General features: G+C 39.1%; 2 protein-coding genes across 9 annotated transcripts in view; both read left to right on the top strand.

Moving 5' to 3' along the window:
- HSP90AA1 (heat shock protein 90 alpha family class A member 1) overlaps window positions 1–19,263 on the top strand; it is a 216,904-nt gene that overhangs the window by 52,769 nt on the left and 144,872 nt on the right. The window lies entirely within an intron of this gene.
- MOK (MOK protein kinase) overlaps window positions 1–19,263 on the top strand; it is a 68,001-nt gene that overhangs the window by 36,309 nt on the left and 12,429 nt on the right. For 5 of the 8 annotated variants that reach the window (XM_012746461.2, XM_076003706.1, XM_012746464.2 and 2 more), the window contains exons 2-4: window positions 464–578; window positions 14,195–14,284; window positions 15,854–15,924. The exons of 1 other annotated variant lie outside the window; for it this stretch is intronic. In XM_012746461.2, the coding sequence (XP_012601915.1) occupies window positions 464–578; window positions 14,195–14,284; window positions 15,854–15,924 (276 nt within the window). Of the gene's footprint in view, window positions 1–463; window positions 579–14,194; window positions 14,285–15,853; window positions 15,925–19,263 lie in introns of those variants that run through there. 2 more of the 8 variants (XM_076003707.1, XM_076003710.1) reach the window with 2 other exon arrangements.

Raw genomic sequence — 19,263 nt, forward strand, 5'->3', positions numbered from 1 at the left:
TTCAGAAAGTTAAGAAATACAGGAATTACAGGTACTACTGCAGATCAGCTGAGTCTCTGTAGGACCAGGGAGGGTGAATTTCAGGAGAATGCTCAGAAGCTGGTGGTATAATGTGACATGTATATAATGCAAAGCCCATGCTCCTGCCCTCTCCTGCTAGAATAATCCTGGTCTCCACTGCTCTTCTGCTTTCTGAATCTTGTGAAGTAGCTGAACCTCTCATTGCTGGCCAGGATTCGGGTAATGTGGTTCCCACTGTACCAAGGAGAGCATAGACCAGGAGGAAACGGTGCTTTGTTGCCAACATACAACCCAGCTTCTCCACTAAACCTTACAAAAAATAGGAGAAATGATTCTCAAAATATCACTATTAAACTTTCTTACAAATAAAAAGTTTGTTGTCTAGAAGTGAATACAAAATATATACATAAATAAAATTTTTTTATAATTTTTTAATTTATAGACTATAAAGCAATTGGCAAAATAGGAGAGGGAACATTTTCTGAAGTTATGAAGATGCAGAGCCTGAGAGATGGAAACTACTATGCATGTAAACAAATGAAACAGCGCTTTGAAAGGTAGGCAATCAGAGACATATTTAACACTTAATACAGATATAGGGTTAAATCAATAAAGGCAACTTAATATTAATGGGAAAATTCATTCATTTAATAATATGTAAAATATAATCAAATTTCTTTGGGTAGTGAGGATTATGCACTAATGTTGATCATACTGGAGTTTACTCACATCCAGGTTTACTGTGATATCAATGATAGATAGCCACAAAAAATTTAAGTTATAAAATATGCCCCCCTTTAACAGTCTTTGTATTCCTAACAGGTGTGTTTGTGTGCATGTGCTGGACTTCTATAAATGAAACCTTAGAATGTATTAGAGGTCCTTACAATTGAATTAATTGTGAGTTAATTAGTATATTGATATGTTGAAAAATAATTTTCAGGTGGAGATGGAGAAACATATTCCCTGGGCGTGATCAGGAGTGTTGTCTATGGAGAGTGGAACTGTAGTTCTTGGTCACTCCCTTGGAGGACTGCTGTGGCTTTTTCCTCAGGGCAGCTTCTTAAAGTCTGGGAGTTTGTCAGCTTCTTAGCATATTTCCCACTACTGAGTCAAAAACCAGATGTGATTGGGAAACTCTGTCAGAATCATGAAATAAATACTGTCTTCATTGTAACTATTAAATTTTAAAATGAAGAGGAGTGAAGCCCAGCTTTCTCTTTTCTTTTGTTTTCTTTTTTTTAATATTAAAGGAATTGAAGCCTCTATATAGCCAAAGTAATTCTTTTAAAAACATAGTATTATAATTTTCCCATGTTGACACAGAGCCATCGGAAGTGTTTTGGGGTATAAACCTTGATTTCAAACTTTTAGTATAGGCCAGGCGCAGTGGCTCACGCCTGTAATCCTAGCTCTCTGGGAGGCCGAGGCGGGCAGATTGCTCGAGGTCAGGAGTTCAAAACCAGCCTGAGCAAGAGCGAGACCCCGTCTCTACTATAAATAGAAAGAAATTAATTGGCCAACTAATATATATAGAAAAAATTAACCGGACATGGTGGTGCATGCCTGTAGTCCCAGCTACTCGGGAGGCTGAGGCAGAAGGATGACTTGAGCCTAGGAGTTTGAGGTTCCTGTGAGCTAGGCTGACGCCAGGGCACTCACTCTAGCCTGGGCAACAAAGTGAGACTCTGTCTCAAAAAAAAAAAACAAAAAAAACTTTTAGTATAAAAATTGTTTCTCATATCAAAGAAAAGAAATATAAGACAATTAATCATGTCAAAGGGTATCGAGAACAGTAATTTGATCCTCATGACATCCAGACACAGTAGTTACCATCTCTATTTTTCAATGAGGAGAGGTGCTTAGAGATGTGAAGTAATTTGACAGTTGTTGCTGGAGATCACTAGGGTGGGCAGAGCCAAATTCGAATCCCAATTCTGCTAAAGCAAAATCTTCATTTTTCACTGCCCAAAGCATGTGGCAGTTTCCACTACCAAGACTCTGAAGCAACTAGGCCTTCTGTGCTTTTTTGTCTAGAACTGCTTCCTCCACGTATTCTACATTCTCTGTGTCTCTTTATCTTCTCCCCCTGACGCCATCTTTATCTTTAAGCTACATGAGAGAGAATTTGATGCACCATGTACTGATTATCCTGTTTCTAAAGAGCAGACTTTCCTAAATAGCTACCTTTGAGAAATCCACTATAAACCCAAAGTTGCCAGTATGGGACTTTGAGCGGAAGGATGCAATGCCTTGGTATCTTAGGAGATGATCGGAATCCTTGTCAGATGATCACTGTCAGGTTCAGAGGTAGATGTAAGTACATACATCAACAGGACATGCCAGCTATGATTTTGGTGAAGAACTAAATACACAAAGTAGACCGGACAGATAGCCTACAGACTTTAGGCACTTTGGAGATTGTCGCTTTGTCAGAATAATGCACGGTCACATTCACTCTGTTGCATTGGCTGTCAAGGAGAGGTTGCATCACAGATGAGTCACTTGGTCACAGATGCGTCTTCAGGAAGGTAGAGATATCTGTAACATTTTGGAGAGGTCTCTATCAAAGAAAATTAGAATATTCTAAGGAGCAGTTCTTTGGAGGATGGAGAACACTTGATTTATCTAGAGAAGTTCATTCTCATACCTCCATAGTTCCTTGGACTAAGGGATGGGATTTTCTGGTGGTGAAGCACATCCTGGATCTGCCATCTGCCCAATCCCCAACATACCAAAAATGTCTTGTCTGCCTGAGCCTTCCTTGTCATGAAGTGCCTGAAGACTAAATGAGAGAATAAAAAGAAAGCTAGCATGATGGTAGCCTCGGTTACTATATATGTGTAATCACTTGTATTTTAGAAACAGTGTTCTTTACCTTTAACATTTAATCATTTAATTAGAACACATATTTTTCTTTTAAAAAACCCATAAGAAGTAAAAGTCTTTAATAAAATACCACTGAATTAAAATAAATAAATAAATAAATTACCACTGAATTGATATTACTTTATTTTTTAAAAAAGTTTGTGTATGTGGAGGGGATTAGTTACAGAGTTCTCTTCGTTATGTCAACCATAGTTTCATATATTGGCTTTACTCAAAAGGAAGTATACTTGCTCTAGGTTAGTGGCATTTTGTGGTTGTTTGATGTGTAGAACCAGTGATAGAGTCTAGTTCCTAGTCTTGACAGGCATGTCTTATGTGCCCTAGAAAAGCATGACCTGCTAACCTATGTAGTCCAAACTCAAGGAGACCTGGACTTTGAGTTTTATCTTGTGAGTTCTCATTTGCTTCCAATATATATGTTAAACACTATAGGAGATTATAATCCAATACTATAATTATTGTTTGCTCAGATTGTTCCAGCTTGGTCATGGGGAGCCTTTTCAGGTTGGCTCTCATGTCCTTTTCATAAGCCCTATCCTTTTTCTTTTCTTTTTAAAAACTTTTTGGCACTATAAGATTTTCTAGGCTCATCTTGTATTTTCCTTGCCCCAGGCCTAGATTGTGCCATTTCTTTAAGGAGCCCTGGTTCCTTTTATTGGAGAAGGTATTTAGAGGACAAGATCTTGGCACTGGGTTGCTCACTGCTACTAGGCATCCTGAGCTGGTGTATATATATACCAACCCTTCTCATCTATCTCTCTCACTCTACTTATCTTTCTATTCAATAACCATGAAGACATATTGATATAAATAAATGACTAAATGAATATATAAATTGGGATGAAGGGACAGTTATTCCTTATAGAAGAGTTTCAAATAATAAATGTAGAATACAGTAATAATTTCTGCAGGCAGGACCCACTCATGAATGCTAAAATGAGTGAGTGAAACCTTAAAGAGAAACAGTATTTCTGCATAGCCTATAAAATATTAATTATTGGAGCCAGGCATAGTGGCTCATGCCTGTAATCCCAGTGACTAAGGAGGCTGAGGCAGAAGGATTGCTTGAGGTCAGGAATTCAAGACCAGCCTGAGCAACATAATGAGACCCTGTCTCAAAAAGAAAGAAAGAATGAGAAAAAGAAAAGAAAAGATAAATTGAATGTGGTGGCATGTGCCTGTAGTCCCAGCTACTTGGGAGGCTGAGGCAGGAAGATTGCTTGAGCCCAGGAGTTTGAGGCTGCAGTGAACTATGATCATACCACTGTACTCCAGCCTGGGTGATAGAACAAGACCCTGTCTATAAAAAAAATTTTTTAGGGCCGGGCGTGGTGGCTCACGCTTGTAATCCTAGCACTCTGGGAGGCCGAGGCGGGTGGATTGCTTGAGGTCAGGAGTTCCGAAACCACCCTGAGCAAGACCCCGTCTCTACTAAAAATAGAAAGAAATTAATTGACCAACTAAAAATATATATACAAAAAATTAGCCAGGCATGGTGGCGCATGCCTGTAGTCCCAGCTACTTGGGAGGCTGAGGCAGGAGGATCACTTGAGCCCAGGAGATTGAGGTTGCTGTGAGCTAGGCTGACACCATGGCACTCACTCTAGCCTGGGCAACAAAGTGAGACTCTGTCTCAAAAAAAAAAAATTTTTTTTTAAATTTTAAAATAATTATCCCCCCAGATATTAATTTTAATTACTATTTATTGCTATTAATAGTAAATACTAGTAGTATTTATTACTTGCTATGAAGATTTTAATATACATTCACAAATTATTTGATGTTCTTTTCTCTAGTAGGTAGGGCTTAATTTCTTTCCCCTTGTGTATGGGCTGAATGTATTGCCTTGCTTCTAAAAAGTAGAAAATAGAAAGGGGAAAAATAGTAACTTTACAGTGAGAAACCTGGCAGGTAACACCTTAACTAAATAATCAAGGTTGTCATCAGACAAGCCCAAATTGAGGAACAGACTGCAAAATACCTGTCCAGTATTCCTCAAAACTATCAAGGTAATAAAAAACAAAGAAAGACTGAGACACTGTCAGTCTCAAAGTGTCTAAAGGGACATGCCAACTTAATTGTAATGTGGTATTCTGGATTCTGGAAGAGAAAAAGACAGAAAAACTGGGGAAACCTGAAAAAAGTCCTTAGTTTAGTTAATAGTGTTGTACCAATGTTAATTTCTTACCTTTTAACATTTTATTTTATTTCATTTTATTTTATATATATTTTTAGAGACAGGGTCTTACTGTCTTGCCCAGGCTGGAGTACAGTGGTACAATCACAGCCCACTGTGACCTTGAACTCCTGGGCTCAAGCATTCCTCCCAAAGTGCTGAGATTACAGGTTTGAGCCACTGTACTAGGCCTAAACTTTTTTATTTTTTACTTTTTATTATTAGAGACAAGATCTCACTATGTTGCCCAGGCCGAGTGTGTTTGCTATTTACAGGTATGATCATAGTGCACTATAGCTCCAAACTCCTGGGCTCAAGCGATCCTCCTGCCTCAGCCTCATGAGTAGCGGGGATTACAGGTGTGAACCACTGCACCTAGCTTAATTTCATAAATGTTATGTAAGATCTTGACAATAGGAGAAGTTTGGTGAAAGGGACTCTGCGCTATCATTGCAACTCTTCTTTAAGTCTAAAACAAGCAATCAGAAAACAACCATAGGAGATCTGTAATTACTCATATTGCTCATAAGCTTCTATTGATAAAGGTATTGCTATTATTTCTGATTTATGGGAAGAAATTACTTTTAGTTTTTTCTAGAAAGACAACTGCTTTTGGTGTCATCTGTAGGGATGAGATTGCTAATATGGTAAGTCCCCATTTAATGTCATCAATAGGTTCTTGGAAACCGTCTTTAAGCCAAATGACATAAAACAAAACCAATTTTTTTTAATCTCATCGACATTATAACAAAACAATCTTGAAGGAGATGATGCAATTCAAGGACTTGCTGTGTGTTTCACTTAATATTTGCAGTTTCCAAGAACCTATTCATGACATTAAGGGAGGACTTATGTAATTAATTGGATGTTCCAGAGTCACTGATATTTTATCCACAAATTTAATGCTGTTCTTTATTTTTGTTTTTAACTATGAAAATCATATTTCTAGCTTTTAGAGTTCTGAGTATCTATCATCATTATTAAACAGTTTAATCTTATTCACTTGAAGAATAATTTCAAAGATAATTTTAGGTATCTTTAAAAATTCCTTTCTGCTCACTTCTCATTGTCTAAATGAATACTCAGAGTTACCTTGCACAGCTGTGTAGGTGGTATGGGGACTATGAAGCAGTAACAGAGGAAGATCACACTGAATCACTTGGGGAGAATGAGATTGGTATTTGGAGTCACTGACCGCTACCCACTCCAAGTTTTACTTCCACTCCTTTCCTTTTGCTTTAATTGAAAATAGAAATTAATGGATTTTGCAATAATCTTGGCTCATATGAAGTTCAGGTAGGATTTGAAGAAAAAGCACAATGCATTACTACTGTATCAGGAAGGGTACGTTCAGCCTCTGAGGACTGTTTTCTTTTGAGTTACTTAAAGCCTAAGTTTAGGGATAATGAAGTTAATTACTTGCCTAAGGCCTGCAACAAGACCAAGTCCTCTTAATATCTTTTTTGATATATCCTCAGAATTTTCTTCCACCTGTACTCACCAAAAGTATACAACTAAGAAGATCTTCTCTTTTGCTATGATTTTGTTCTGTATTTTTCCTACAGAAATATTAAAAAGAAATGTAATGGGTCTCTTTTTAAAAAATTCCTAGTCTTAGTATTTGTAGGATCTCTCTTTGTGCCTTGAAGCAATAGTATTAGCACATGTCTGCTAAACCAGTCAGCATAGGGTTACACGCTCTGACTCTAAAGGTCAAAGTAGCAGCTCTTCCACTGTTGATGTGACCTTGGACAATTCCTTAATTTCCCTGTGCCTCAGTTTCTTTGTCTTTATTTATATGATGGGTATAACCAGTATCTACCTCATAAGTTTGTTGTGAGGGTCCAATTAAATTTTGGCACACAGTAATAAAGCAACTTACTATATAAATCAACTATTCTATAACGGATCGTGAAAGTTAGTGTGGCTTGAAGACTGTTTTGAAAATTGAAGTGAGATAATAGTAATAGTAACAAAGATCATAGCAGCTGTTCACTATGTATCTGGTGTCATGAACAGTACTATGTGAATGATATACATATGCTATTTAATCTTCACTGCAACCCCTGGAGAAAGATGCTGTTGTTTCTGTCTTTCAGGCTAGGGAACTGAGGTTTAGAGAGATCAAGTTTCCCACCCTGACCATTGCCACCGAGCTGGCAAGTAGTAGAACCAAGTCTGAAACCCGGGTCTGTGTAGGTCCAGAGCCTGTATTCTTCCCAGCGTTCTGCCTAGCTATAGACGGTAATGCCACCGTCAGATCTAGACATGGTACACAGTTTTTCTCAAGTCACAGCACTAAACAGTCTTCAAATTACTTTTACAAAAATAAAGTTTGCTGTGTAAGGTTATAAATAAAAACAAAGGTGAGAAATTCAAAAAGCCTTCTCTCTAAAAGCCTTTTCTTTTCACTTAAAAAGAATATAATATGGAATGAACTCTAGGTTCTTGCAGCCAGAATTACCAACCCTTCAATTTTTTTTTTTTTTTTTTTTTTGAGACATAGTCTCACTCTGTTGCCCAGGCTAGAGTGCCCTGGCGTCAGCTTAGCTCACAGCAACCTCAAACTCCTGGACTCAAGCAATCCTCCTACCTCAGCCTCCCGAGTGGCTAGAACTACAGGTATGCGCCACCATGCCTGGCTAATTTTTTCTGAATATATGTTTTAGTTGTTCATATAATTTCTTTCTTTCTTTCTTTCTTTCTTTCTTTCTTTCTTTCTTTCTTTCTTTCTTTCTTTCTTTCTTTCTTTCTTTCTTTCTTTCTTTCTTCCTTCCTTCCTTCCTTCCTTCCTTCCTTCCTTCCTTCTTTCTTTCCTTCTTTCCTTCTTTCCTAGTTGTTCATATAATTTCTCTTTCTTTCTTTCTTTCTTTCTTTCTTTCTTTCTTTCTTTCTTTCTTTCTTTCTTTCTTTCTTTCTTTCTTTCTTTCCTAGTTGTTCATATAATTTCTTTCTTTCTTTCTTCCTTCCTTCCTTCCTTCCTTCCTTCCTTCCTTCCTTCCTTCCTTCCTTCCTTCCTTCCTTCCTTCCTCCCTCCCTCCCTCCCTCCCTCCCTCCCTCCCTCCCTTCCATCCTTCCATCTTGCTCGAGCTGGTCTCGAACTCCTGAGCTCGAAGGATCAGCCCACCTCAGCCTCCCAGAGTGCTAGGATTACAGGCGTGAACCACTGTGCCTGGCAACAGTTCAATTTTTATTTAATCTATACCTTCACACAGTCCCCTTTCCTACTTGGTCATTATTATATGTCTCAGTATAGCTTGGACTGCTAAAACAAATTACTGTAGACTGGGTGGCTTAAACAACAGATATTTATTCCTCACAGTTCTGGAGGCTAAAAAGTCCAATGTCAAAGTGCCAGCAGATCTGGTGTCTGGAGAGGGCCTGCTTCATGACTTGCAGGTGGTCCTCTTCTTGCTGTGTCCTTACATGGCTGAGAGCAGACAGAAAGGAAGCAAGCTCTTTCAAATCCCTTGTAAGAGCCCTAATCTCATTACAAGGGCTCTACTCTCATGACCTAATTACCTCCCCCAAGCCCCACATCCTAATACCAATCCATTGGGGCTTAGAATTTCAGCATATGAATTTTAGAGTACACGAGCATGCAGTCGATAACATTATACAGTTTTTTTTTGTTAAAAGTAAACTTGCATACATTGAAGAGCAGATAGCTTAACTGTACAATTTTGGCAAATAGTTATTCCCATGTAATCAAGATAGAGAACATTTCTGTCACCCTAGAAAGTTCTTTCATTTTCCTTTTCAGTCAGTTTTCTACTCTATTCCAGGTAACCACTATTCTGTTTTTTTTCTTTATCTTTTTCTAGAAATTCGTATTAAATGGAATCTTACAGTATATACTCTTGTGTCCAAGTCCTTTAACTTAGCATCAAGTCTTTGAGATTCATCCTTATTGTTGTATCAGTAGTTGGTACCTTTTTAATGCTTAGTAGTAGTCATTCCTATGTATAACTACAACACAATTTGTTTATCCATTCTCTTGTTAATGGACTTTTGGATTGTTTCCAATTTGCTATGAAATTCTACTTTTTGTAGATATATGTTTTCATTTTTCTTAGGCATTTACCTAGAAATAAGAATCACTGGGTCAAATCACTGGGTAGGCATATGTTTAACTTTATAAGAAAACTGCCAAATCTTTTTCTAAAGTGATGTAGCCTTTTTATATTCTTACCAGTAAAGAATGAAAGTTCCCCTTCTTCATATTCTCAGCAGCATTTGGTGTTGTTAGTCTTTTAAATTTATGCCATTCTGGTGAGAGTTTGGTGTTATCTCATTGTGGTTTTAGTTTCTGCTTCCCTGATGACTAATGATGATGAACACTTATTCATGTTTTTATTGGCCATTTACGTATCTTCCTTTGTACAAGTTTTTTGCCCATTTAAAAAATTAGGCTGTTTGTCTTTTATTGAGTTATAGAAGTTCTTTATATATCCTCTATATAAGCCTTTTATCAGCTATGTTTTGCAGTTAGTTTCTCCAAGTCTGTGGTTTGCCTATCCATTTTCTTTTTGGTATCTTTTGATGTGCTGAAGTTCTAATGTCAGTTGAGTCCAATTTATGGAATTTTTTTTTCTTTTTATGGTTATTGTTTTCTATTCTCTGTCTTAGAAATCTTTCCCTACCTCCAAGTTGTGAAGATATTCTCCTATGTATTCTTCTAAAAACCTTATAGTTTTAACTTTTATGTTTAGGGCTGTGATCCATCTTGAATTAATTTTGTTTATGGTGTGAGGTATGGTTCAAGCATCATTTTTTTTACTCCAAATGGATATCCAGTTGTTCCAACACCATTTGTTAAAAAGACTTTCCTTTCTACCATTGGATTGCTTTGTCAAAAGCCAGTTGACTACAAAAGTGTAGATCTGTTTTGGACTCTCTATTCTGTTTCATTGATCTCTTTGGCTATCCTTGTATCAATACCGTATTGTTTTGATTAATGTAGCTTAATAGTAAGTTTTGAAGTCAGGTATTAAAAGTCTTCCAGCTTTGTCTTTTTTTTTTTTTTTTTGTCTTTTTTCTTTTTATTCTGTTTTTACCACTGTACAAACAAGGACCAGCTTTGTCTTTTTAAAGCTAATTTTGCATATTCTAGGTCCTTTGTATATCCATATACATTTTAGAATCAGTTTGTCAATTCTCTTAAAAAGTAAAACCTACTGAGATCATGAAAGGGATTGTGTTGAATCTATAGTTCAACTTGGGGGAGAATTCATATCTTAAGAATATTGAGCTTTATAATTTATGGACATGGTATAACCATCTCTCCATTTACTTCAGTTTTCTTGTAGTTTCTCTCAGCTATGTTTTATAATTTCACTTTACAAAGGATTTATGTGTCTTTTGTTAAATTTATTCTAAGTGTTTTATGTTTTATATCATTGTAAAAGGAATTTATAAAAACGTCACTTTCCCATTGTTAGCTATGGGAAGTGTTAATATGTAGAAATGCAATTAATTTTTGTTTGTTGACTTTGTATCCTGGGAATTTTTTCAGGATTCACTAAATTCACTTACTAGTTCTAATAGTTTTTGTTCATTTCTTAGGATTTTCTACTTAAAGAAATATGTCACGTGCAAATGGGGACAGTTTTGCTCTCTCTCCAAAGTCATGACATTTTTTCTTGCCTTTTTCACTAGTTAGGATTTCCAGTACAATATTGAACACAAGTACAGGGAAAGCATTCAGTATTTCATCAATATAAGTATGATGTTAGCTGTAGATGCCTTTCATCATTGACAGAGTTTTCTTTCATAACTAGTTTACTAAGAATTTTTATTGTGAATTGGTATTGAATTTTGTCAAATGCTTTTTGGTGTTTATTGAAATTATCATTTTTTCCTTTATTCTGTTATTATGGTGGGTAGCATTGTTTCATTTTTATGTATAATAAATTAACCTTGCATTTCTGGGATAACTAGTATTCCCGACTTAGTCATGATATATTATTTTTACATATTGCTGGATTTGATAATATTTTGTCAAGTATGTTTGTATTTATGTTCATAAGGGATACTTTTCTTGTAAAAGTCTTTGTTAGGCTTTGATAGAAGGGTTTTCTGGTCTAACAGAACAAGTTGGGAGTGTTTATTCCTCCTCTTTTTTTCTAAAAAGGTTTGGGTAAGAGTCTTTCTTAAATGTTTGAAGTAATTCAGCAGTGAAATCATATGGTCTAGGAGTTCCTTTTGTGTTGAGGGTCCTCCATGATGTTCATTACAATATCATTCATAGAGATAAAAAAGCTAGAAACAAGGCCGGGCGCGGTGGCTCACGCCTGTAATCCTAGCACTTTGGGAGGCCAAGGTGGGAGGATTGCTCAAGGTCAGGAGTTCGAAACCAGCCTGAGCGAGACCCCGTCTCTACCAAAAATAGAAAGAAATTAATTGACCAACTAAAAATATATATACAAAAAGTTAGCTGGGCATGGTGGCACATGCCCGTAGTCCCAGCTACTCGGGAGGCTGAGGCAGTAAGGATCGCTGAGCCCAGGAGATTGAGGTTGCTGTGAGCCAGGCTGACGCCACGGTACTCACTCTAGCCTGGGCAACAAAGTGAGACTCTGTCTCAAAAAAAAAAAAAAAAAAAAGCTAGAAACAAAATGAAGCAGTACAATGGGTGATAACATCAAGGTACATCCGTAGCATGGAATTTTTTCTTTTTTTTTAAAACAGAGTATCACTCTGTTGCCCCAGCTAGAGTGCCATGGTGTCAGCCTAGCTCACAGCAACCTCAAACTCCTGGGCTCAAGCGATCCTCCTACCTCAGCCTACGGAGTAGCTGAGACTACAGGCATGAGCCACCGCACCGGCTAATTTTTTTTTTCTATTGTTAGTTGTTTGGCTAATTTCTTTCTATTTTTAGTAGAGACGGGGTCTCGCTCTTGCTCAGGCTGGTTTCAAACTCCTGACCTTGAACGATCCTCCCGCCTTGGCCTCCCAGAGAGCTAGGATTACAGGAGTGAGCCACCGTGCCAGTCCAACCCTTCCCCTAACTTTTGACAACTAAAAATGTCTCCTGACATTGTCAAATGTCCCCTGGGAGGCAAAATCCCCCCTGTTGAGAACCACTGACCTATAGCATGCCACAGGCAGAGGCATGACAGATACTAGGTGGAGTGGTGGGACTTCTCTAGCATCCTTGTCGTGAATCAAGGACCCCTGCGCGTGTGGGACCTTGAATAAAAACCTTGGTGGCCTCTTACCCATGCAGATCACAGGGACAGAGCTCAAGAGATGCTCTGTAATTGCATAAGTGCCCCCAAAGAAATGTTTGACATGATTTTTTGTTTCCCTTTTGCCTCATCCGGTGTCTTTATTCACCTCCCCTGCTCCAAGAAGAAAAAAGCTATTTCCATTTGTCACTCAGAGGATGGTATGCAGTGGTATGTTCTCTGGAATGCTAGTTCTACAGAATGGTAACTAGATAGTATGTAAAGAAAGGATCCAGGGCCAAAGAGTTTGGGAAATGTTTGTGTAAATAAAGATACACTGTTCTCTTTATTTTGCAGGGTTTTTGAGAGCATTTAATATCAACTATAAATTATGGATCTCCAAGAAGGACTAGAGTAGTCCTATTTCTCAAGCTTTTTGAATGTGCAATTTCCTCGCAAAGCATTTCCCAGGGAAATAATGTTCTATTGGACACATTTGGGGAAGCACTGTACAGAGGCACTAAGGCAGGCACTGGCTCTGTGGGCCAGGGTGCTGGTGAGGAGTGGGGTGGGGGTACTAAGCCTGGGAGGCGTGAGGTAATGCAATGAACAGACAAGGTTTTGATCTTGTACACACCCGGTACACACCAATATGGCCACGATGGTTATTAGAACATCGAACAACTCTTACTTTAGTTGGTGAATGGCTGATGTCCTGAGTCTGCTGAGTGCTGCCTGGCCCCTTGCCCAGCACTCCCCAGACCTCCTCTAGGGTTAGTGCTGCCTTTAGGACCTGGCTTCAGCATTGTGGGCTGTGTCTTTTCTGATTGGTTGTTGTTAGCAACCTGGGCTGCAGGTTGATAACATTTTGAATACCATCCTGAGTGTGAGGGATGAAATAGGGGATAGTAACAAAAGAGGAGCATGAAACTTTTAGTTGGAAATGATCTTAGAGTATTCAGGCCATTATATCAGGCTCCCATTTGTTGGCTCGCATGAGAGTGACCTATAATATTTAGCTATATCGATTTAAAACTACGTAATATAATTGGGTAGAACCACTCTCTGAATAACCAAATGCTGAACTTTCTACTGTATGTTAAGTTGGTAGAACAGCATTTTGCCAGTTGAAAGAAGGAATACTTTTACAATTAATTCCTTTTGGAGCCTCTGAGATGAAAGTCCCTGGCGGATCAAGTCATTCGATTGGATATGACCTCACAGGCCACCACATTGATGTGTATCTCTTGAAAGGGGTCTGTCTGGAGGGCAGTGGCAGCCAGCCTCAGGCCTTGGGCCTGACTGCGGCTGTGTTAACATGACTTGTGGTCAGGCAGAGCACTCCTCATAAAGAAAGGCCTGCACTAAGACACACCTGCCAGTAGCACGCTTGTCACCAGGTGAATGAGATGGAGAAAAAGTCTAGCCATCACTAAAGATGGGAAGGAGTGGGGGGCCTATTCCTTGAACTTTGAAATGCTTATTTTCAGAGATATATACATTGCTCAGTTGAGTAGGTCCCATAAACTAATTAATACATTTTAATTATTAATCTTAGTAATAAATCTTACTAATAAGTTGAATTAGAAATTTTAATATCTATTTCCACACTTATTAACAAATCTGAAGGAAACTATCAAGGATTCTTTCAGGATCTTTGATGAGAAAAAACTTTAATGTATATTCTAAGCTATAAGAACTTTGATTTTTGCAAGAAATAATAAAAAACCTAAAAGAAGAACTTTGATTTTTATAAGATAATGCAGAAGTGAGTTATGCTTACCTTTAGTTTCTGAGAGAAATAAAACCTGATTAACTTGCTTAAAATATTTGTGAGTTTTTGAATTGTGATCATAAATAATAAATAATGACTTAATAACTCTACTTTTAGAGTTGGCCTAAATTGTAAAGTAGTTCTTTATTTGTGCTTACACAATAGTATTGAGCAAGTGAACAATCTACGAGAGATACAAGCACTGAGGCGCCTGCACCCACACCCAAACATTCTCACGCTGCATGAAGTGGTTTTGTAAGTATATCTGGAGCTTGAAAAGTTATCTGAATTTGCTGAAAATGCTAAATCTCTTTTTAGGAAAGAAAACCATGGTAGGCATTTTAAGTATTTGCTTTGTAGCTCAGGGAATAACAATTTTTGACTTCATCTTAAACCACAGTTTTATTTGGACAAATGTGTATCTGATTCCTAATGTGGAAATGCGTTAGTTTATGTGACTCCATATTGTAAGAGCATGCACACCGTGTGCAGAGTTTGTCTCTTGTAGCTCAGTTAGGCTTCTGCACCCTTGAGTGTGAGTGATGACTTACCGGGAAAGGACCGTTGTGTTATTTCAGGGATTGTGTGTTCTCACTTTGTCCCGCCAGTTACCATTTCTACACAGTCTCCTGTAGCCTTTCCTAGTATAATTGATATCATTTCTGGGTATTTAAAAATTTCTCTTCTAATTATAGAATAGTTTCCATAAGGTTTACCTACCAATCAAGAAGGCAGCGCACAGCTTGTCCCTAGGTGTCTGCCCAGGCCTGGGAAGCTGCCTCCCTGGTAGCTCTGTGCTGTGCTGCTGGGCCTCAGTGAACCAGGGAGTCAAGCTGCAGGGTTTCAGGACCTGGAGGGGCACTGCTACTCTGAGAAGGTGTATCTCAGTGTAGAAGTATCACTGCAGCTCTGAGGGGAGCCTGACCTATAAGGTCAGCCAAGCAACTTATCTCTGCCGGGTAAAGCACAGTAGATTTTAATCAGAGGATGGTATAGTTTTAAACTCAAAATGAAATGTCTTGTCATAGCTGTGTGGCTTCCTGGCCTACAGTGTTCTTAGAAGTCAGTTTCGGCCAGGTCCAGAGATTGCAGTTTGCATGTAGTAGTCACAGCACTGTGTGTATGTCATGTGCTACACATGTACTTTGTAAAGCACTTCTGGGCAGAATCTCACGGGGCCTCATAACAGCCAAGAGGTAGTAGGACCCCTTCCAGCCAGACTGGAGGAACCCAGAGCAGGCTCTCCTGCTCAGGGCTCAGAACACTCTTTAAGGGCCTGCTTGAACTCAGGAGAAGCTGGTAGCTCAGCCAGAAGCCTCTGTTCCCACTCTGTGTCAGGCTTAGACATCACATGGGTGTGGTGTGATGTCTCTTTCTTTTTTTCTCCTGACTATTTTTGGGTTTTGCTCTCCTGTTGTAATTTATCCCAATTACATGGAAGTAATTCAGGTAAATTAAAGGCACATTTGCAGTCATAGAACATGAATTAACTTATTTTTTCTTTTATTGTTTTGCTTAGCCAACTCCCCAAACTTTTTTCTTCTTTTTGCTGATAGTTAATTTTGTATGTTCAAGACATATCTTTTTCTAAAAAACGACGTTTAGAATTTTGCTCAAAGTAGGGTTTTACTAGTATTTTAAATTAATTTTACCTGAAATATTGATTTAAAAGCAAAGCCTCTACTGTTTCAGTAGTTACACTGCAGTCTTTGTCTGATGTAGAAGTACCTTATGTTTACTAGAAATGTTTACAAATGAATTAAATATTTATTATATTTTCTGATTAAGACAAAAATCGTTTTAAAAACCTACTTTCTTCTTCAGTGACAGAAAATCTGGTTCTCTTGCACTAATATGTGAACTTATGGACATGAATATTTATGAGCTAATACGAGGTATGTAGAATAATTTGAAAGCTAATCTGAGATCCTCTTTAAGGCTTATAGTTCATATGCACTTGTTATAGTTCTCAAAATCATTAGTCATTATAGTGCAGTAGTTATACATAAATATATTGTACGGGACTACTTCACTCACAGGGAGGCATTTTTCTGGCAATGTCATCTACTCAGAACATGGCTGCAAATAAGAAGTAAAACCACAAGGCCCACTGGGTGACCGTTTGATTTGGGCAAGGACGGTGCTGAAGGCAGCAGGGGCAGCTGCATGGCAGAGCACTCCCCGCCTGGGCCTCCCTCACCATGGGTCATGTGTGCTCAGGCCCGTCTGCCTCTGAGGGTCACTCTTCTTCCCAGGCTCTGCTGTTGTTTGACACTTTGGCCTCCCAAAATGTGGGGATTATAGGTGTGAGCCACTGCACCTGGCCTAGAGTGCATGTTCTGGCTCTTGACAGCGCTATGTGATTGGCACTATTATTATCATCTCCATTTTACAGATGAGGAAATTGAGGCTTGAAGAATTAAGTAATAATCCAAAATTAAGCTGTTAATAAAGGTCAAGCCAGGACTTAAACTCAAGTCTAAATCTGAAACCTTAACCAGTAAGCTCTATGACTGCCCTGGGTCTCTGTTCCTAGCCCTGTGTTAATGCCTCAAGTGAATAGGCACTTACTCATATTTGTTCTTGTTTATGATGATGCTGATTCATTAAAAACAAAATCAATCACTAAAGCTTTTGCTACCAGAATGGCAATTCTTGTGACTTAAGTTACTACTCTCTTAGATTGTTAGAATATTGAGTAGTACTATATTTACTATAGCGTTTACTAAAGAATGAGATATTAATGAAATAAGGAAATGAACATGCATTCTTTGAGTTGTCTACTTATGTGCAAGGTCTAGCAAGAACCAAGAAGATAGAGAAGAAGATATAAGATGTGTTTTTTTATATTTAAAGGTTATATAGTCTATTATGCACATAAACTACATGAAAGTGAATCATTAGAGAAATGAATCACTGGGGCAATTTTTTCTTTGTCTCACAGGAGTCATAGGAAGCAGAGATGACTGTGGGCTAGGGTCGTATAGGCTTACCTGGAGGAGTGGTGGAATTAGACAAGTGCAGGAGAGGATCTTCCATTCATGATGACATGTCATGGGCTATTCTAGGGGCAGGGACACAGTAGGAAATGTGATAGCACATTTCCCACCCGCTGGGAGCTCACACTCTGATGATGAGAGACAGACAGTAAACAAGTAAAGAAATGGTCAGGAATTCCAGACAGGAGTAAGTGTTGTGAGTGAATAAGACAGGCCAGTGTCAGAGAGTGGTGCGGACAGAGTATTCCAGGTGGAGGGACAGCCTGTGCAAAGGCCCTAAGGCCGCTGTGAGGGACGAGGCCCATGTGGCTAGAGGACATGGAGGAGAGTTGTAGGAAATGAGATGGGCAGGCACAGGGGGCTGGGGGTGGAGGGCTGGTAGGGCCAGGGTACAAATTTGTGTTATTCTTAGTTCAATGGGAAGTCAATAATGGGTTTTAAAGAAGGTGAGAGGTGGCTTTCAGTTGGTATTTAGTCCAGTGTTTCTAACACTATAGCAGAAGACCAGTTGTTTTACTTCTGCTCTATTGTGGGCCATAGTTTTTATAAAATACAGTACAAATGAATTATCAGAAAAAAGATCATGTGCTTAGCTGTCATAGCAATGTCAAATTGTTGTAAACAGTTCTAAACAGTTATTCTTAATTTTTGTCATCTCCTCTTAGACCAGTAACAAATAGTACCTGGATTGTGTTCAATTGTGGCCTATGCTTTGAGTAACACCTCTTTAGAAGAACTCCGGTTGCTATTTAAAGAATAAATGGGCTGGGCCAGGTACAGTGGCTCACACTTGTGATCCTAGCACTTTGGGAAGCTGAGGTATGAGGATCACTTGAGGCCAGGAGTTCAAGACAGGCCTGGGCAATATAGTAAGACTCTGTCTCTGAAAAAGAAGAAAAATAGAAAAATTAGCTGGGCATCATGTAATGCCTATAGTCCTAGCTTCTCAGAGGCTGAGAAAGGAGGATCACTTGAGCCCAAGAGTTTTGAGGTTGCAGTGAGCTATCATAACTACACTCTAGCCAGGCTGACAGAGCAAGACCCAATCTCAAAATAATAATAATAAGGCAGGTGGATGTATCGGTTGTCCATTTTAGGGCAGATAACGCATCTGTCCTCACTAGTTTAACTCACAGGGATTATTCTGTTTAAATAGCTTCACAGAATCATTGGGAGGACAAAAGAAACAGACTCTAGGTTTAGCTTCTGGGAAGTAGCTTCCAAAAGCAACTCTATAGGATTGCACTGCTCAGGGAGCTACTGCCTCTGCCACTGACAAGACTGCAAAATAAAGCTGCTGTAACTCCCAACTCTAGTGTCACACCATCTCTGCCAGAGTCTGGAAGCTGCCATGATCTGTGCCCTCTGAATGGATGCTCCCTTCCTCTCATCTGTCCCCATACCTGGGCCCAAATCATCTGTCACAAGTGGTCCCATTTAGGCAGAACCCAAGTCACATCTGGAACCCCCAGCTGTAAGGCACTCTGAAGAATGTCATTTTGGGCTTTGAAGCTGGTGTGCTAGGTGGGGGTTGTCCTGAGCGAGCCAGTCTACAGTGTATGCTGTGGGGGCAAGAAAGGTGGTGGGAGCCTGGGGAGAGATGGTAAAGGCCTGTGTCCACTCACTTTGGAAAGAACTTCCCTGGATTCTTCATTGGAGTGAGTTAGTAATTGGGGTGAATAGAGAACTAGCTACATTGTCAGCAATCCTAGTTTGTGTGGGTACGTTGTGCATATGTCTGTGGGCTCATGCCGTCTGCAGTAGGAAAGGCTGTCTTGGAATTTGTAAAGGAAAAATTGTGTGTAAAGGAGGTTTAAGTATCCTTTATAACCTGATTACAGAGGCAGCTGCTATTTTACAAGGTTGTATCTGATTCTATTCTTTTTTTAACTGTTCCAGGTTCAATTCATTTGCTATTGTGAATGGCTAATTCAGTGTTCTCTTCACCCTCACTGGTGCCCACTTTAGAGCCTGGGGTGGCTACCCCTTCACCTCATGTCTCCCGTCTTGTTTCTTCATCTCATGCACTCTGCCTGACACATAGCTGTTTCTTTATGGTTTGTCCTCCTCTTTCCACTAGCGTGGAAGCTCTCAACGTGGGGCCACGTTGGCTTCATCATTGGTGTCCTCTTAGAGCCCAGCACTGTCCTGTGTGTTGCAGGTGTCAGTTGTCTACCTGGATGATGTTGATAGATACTGAGCATCATAGTTAGACTGTTTTCACTGCAAGGAGCA

Source organism: Microcebus murinus, chromosome 6 (genome assembly GCF_040939455.1).
Source record: "Microcebus murinus isolate Inina chromosome 6, M.murinus_Inina_mat1.0, whole genome shotgun sequence".
Classification (NCBI taxonomy): domain Eukaryota; kingdom Metazoa; phylum Chordata; class Mammalia; order Primates; family Cheirogaleidae; genus Microcebus; species Microcebus murinus.